This window comes from Sphaeroforma arctica (genome assembly GCF_001186125.1).
Source record: "Sphaeroforma arctica JP610 unplaced genomic scaffold supercont1.8917, whole genome shotgun sequence".
Taxonomy (NCBI): Eukaryota; class Ichthyosporea; order Ichthyophonida; genus Sphaeroforma; species Sphaeroforma arctica.
The window spans coordinates 1-1,160 of NW_014031641.1; the positions used below are offsets into that span (position 1 = coordinate 1).

Genomic DNA, 1,160 nt, shown 5'->3' on the forward strand with positions numbered 1-1,160 from the left:
TACACATAGCCAGATATAACTACACATACACGTTACCATACACTTGAAAGACAAAGCAAATGCAACTCACAAGACACACACATAGCCAGATACAACCACACATACACCTTACCTTACACTTGAATGACAAAGCAAATGTAACCCACACGACACACACACATAGCCAGATATAACCACACATACTCCTTGCCCTCAAATTCATCGCCTTCTGCGTCGCGCTCCTTCTGCACTTTTCGTTCCACAAAACGTTCGTACTCCAACTTGCGCTCGTTGGACTTCTCGAGCAAAGCGTTGATGTATTTGGGCTGTGACATATGGAAAATATTTAAAACGCGTCGCAAAATAGATAAAAGTCGCAAACCCAAGGCTTGAACATACGGCAATTGAGCTTCACTCACAGATAAAGCCAATGTCGCATATCGGATGCACAACATTGCATTCAACAAACTCACCGGATTGGTGACTGATGTATTTGGGCTGGGGGTGATAGGAAGTTCGGTACATATGGCGGATGGGACAACTGAGACTAACGCCCACCCACAATGCACAGGCACGGGTATGAAAGCGTTGAACCAAGTCAGCCACTGAGCGTATCAGCATAAGCGTGGACAGCTGAGTCACTGATTCGTGTCGTGATGCAAACGTTGGTAAACCCTAAAACCCTGTGTATCAGCGTTCCCGTCGGTGGCTGTAACATACGCACCACTCAGGGGTTGGCTGTGCATGTACTTGTCACTCATTGGACAAGATGAATATACAAATAAAACCACGCAGGCATGAGCACCATTTAAGCAATCACCACATGTGTTGTTGTACATGTATAAGTAGGTATATGTATATGCGCGTATGCTTCACCTTGGCTTTGGCGGCTTTCCTGTCCTTCGTTTTCTCGCCCATGGCCTTTGCCTTAGTGGCCTGCATGTCGTCATACACTTCATCGTATGCGAACGCACTGGGATCCACCCCAAGCACGGCATCAAGAGATTGATCCACCTGTTTGCGGTTGTTCTTATTCATCAACTCGGCATTGACCCGTTTCCTCGCCTAGGAATGGAATAAGGTACATCAATGAAATTTACACACCCATGAACGGCTAAAATTGTCCAAGTAAACACAAATGACACACCCTCACATACACATACACACCATATATATATATA

The 1,160-nt window shown here is 45.5% G+C and overlaps 1 protein-coding gene across 1 annotated transcript; it reads right to left on the reverse strand.

Annotated features, from left to right (window-relative positions):
• Positions 1–855: 855 nt before the first annotated feature.
• On the reverse strand, positions 856–1,017 carry SARC_16795 (hypothetical protein; the record flags this gene model as incomplete). Its single annotated transcript, XM_014289102.1, has 1 exon — positions 856–1,017. A coding segment is annotated over one exon (162 nt), but the record flags the coding sequence as incomplete, so codon positions are not given.
• Positions 1,018–1,160: the final 143 nt, after the last annotated feature.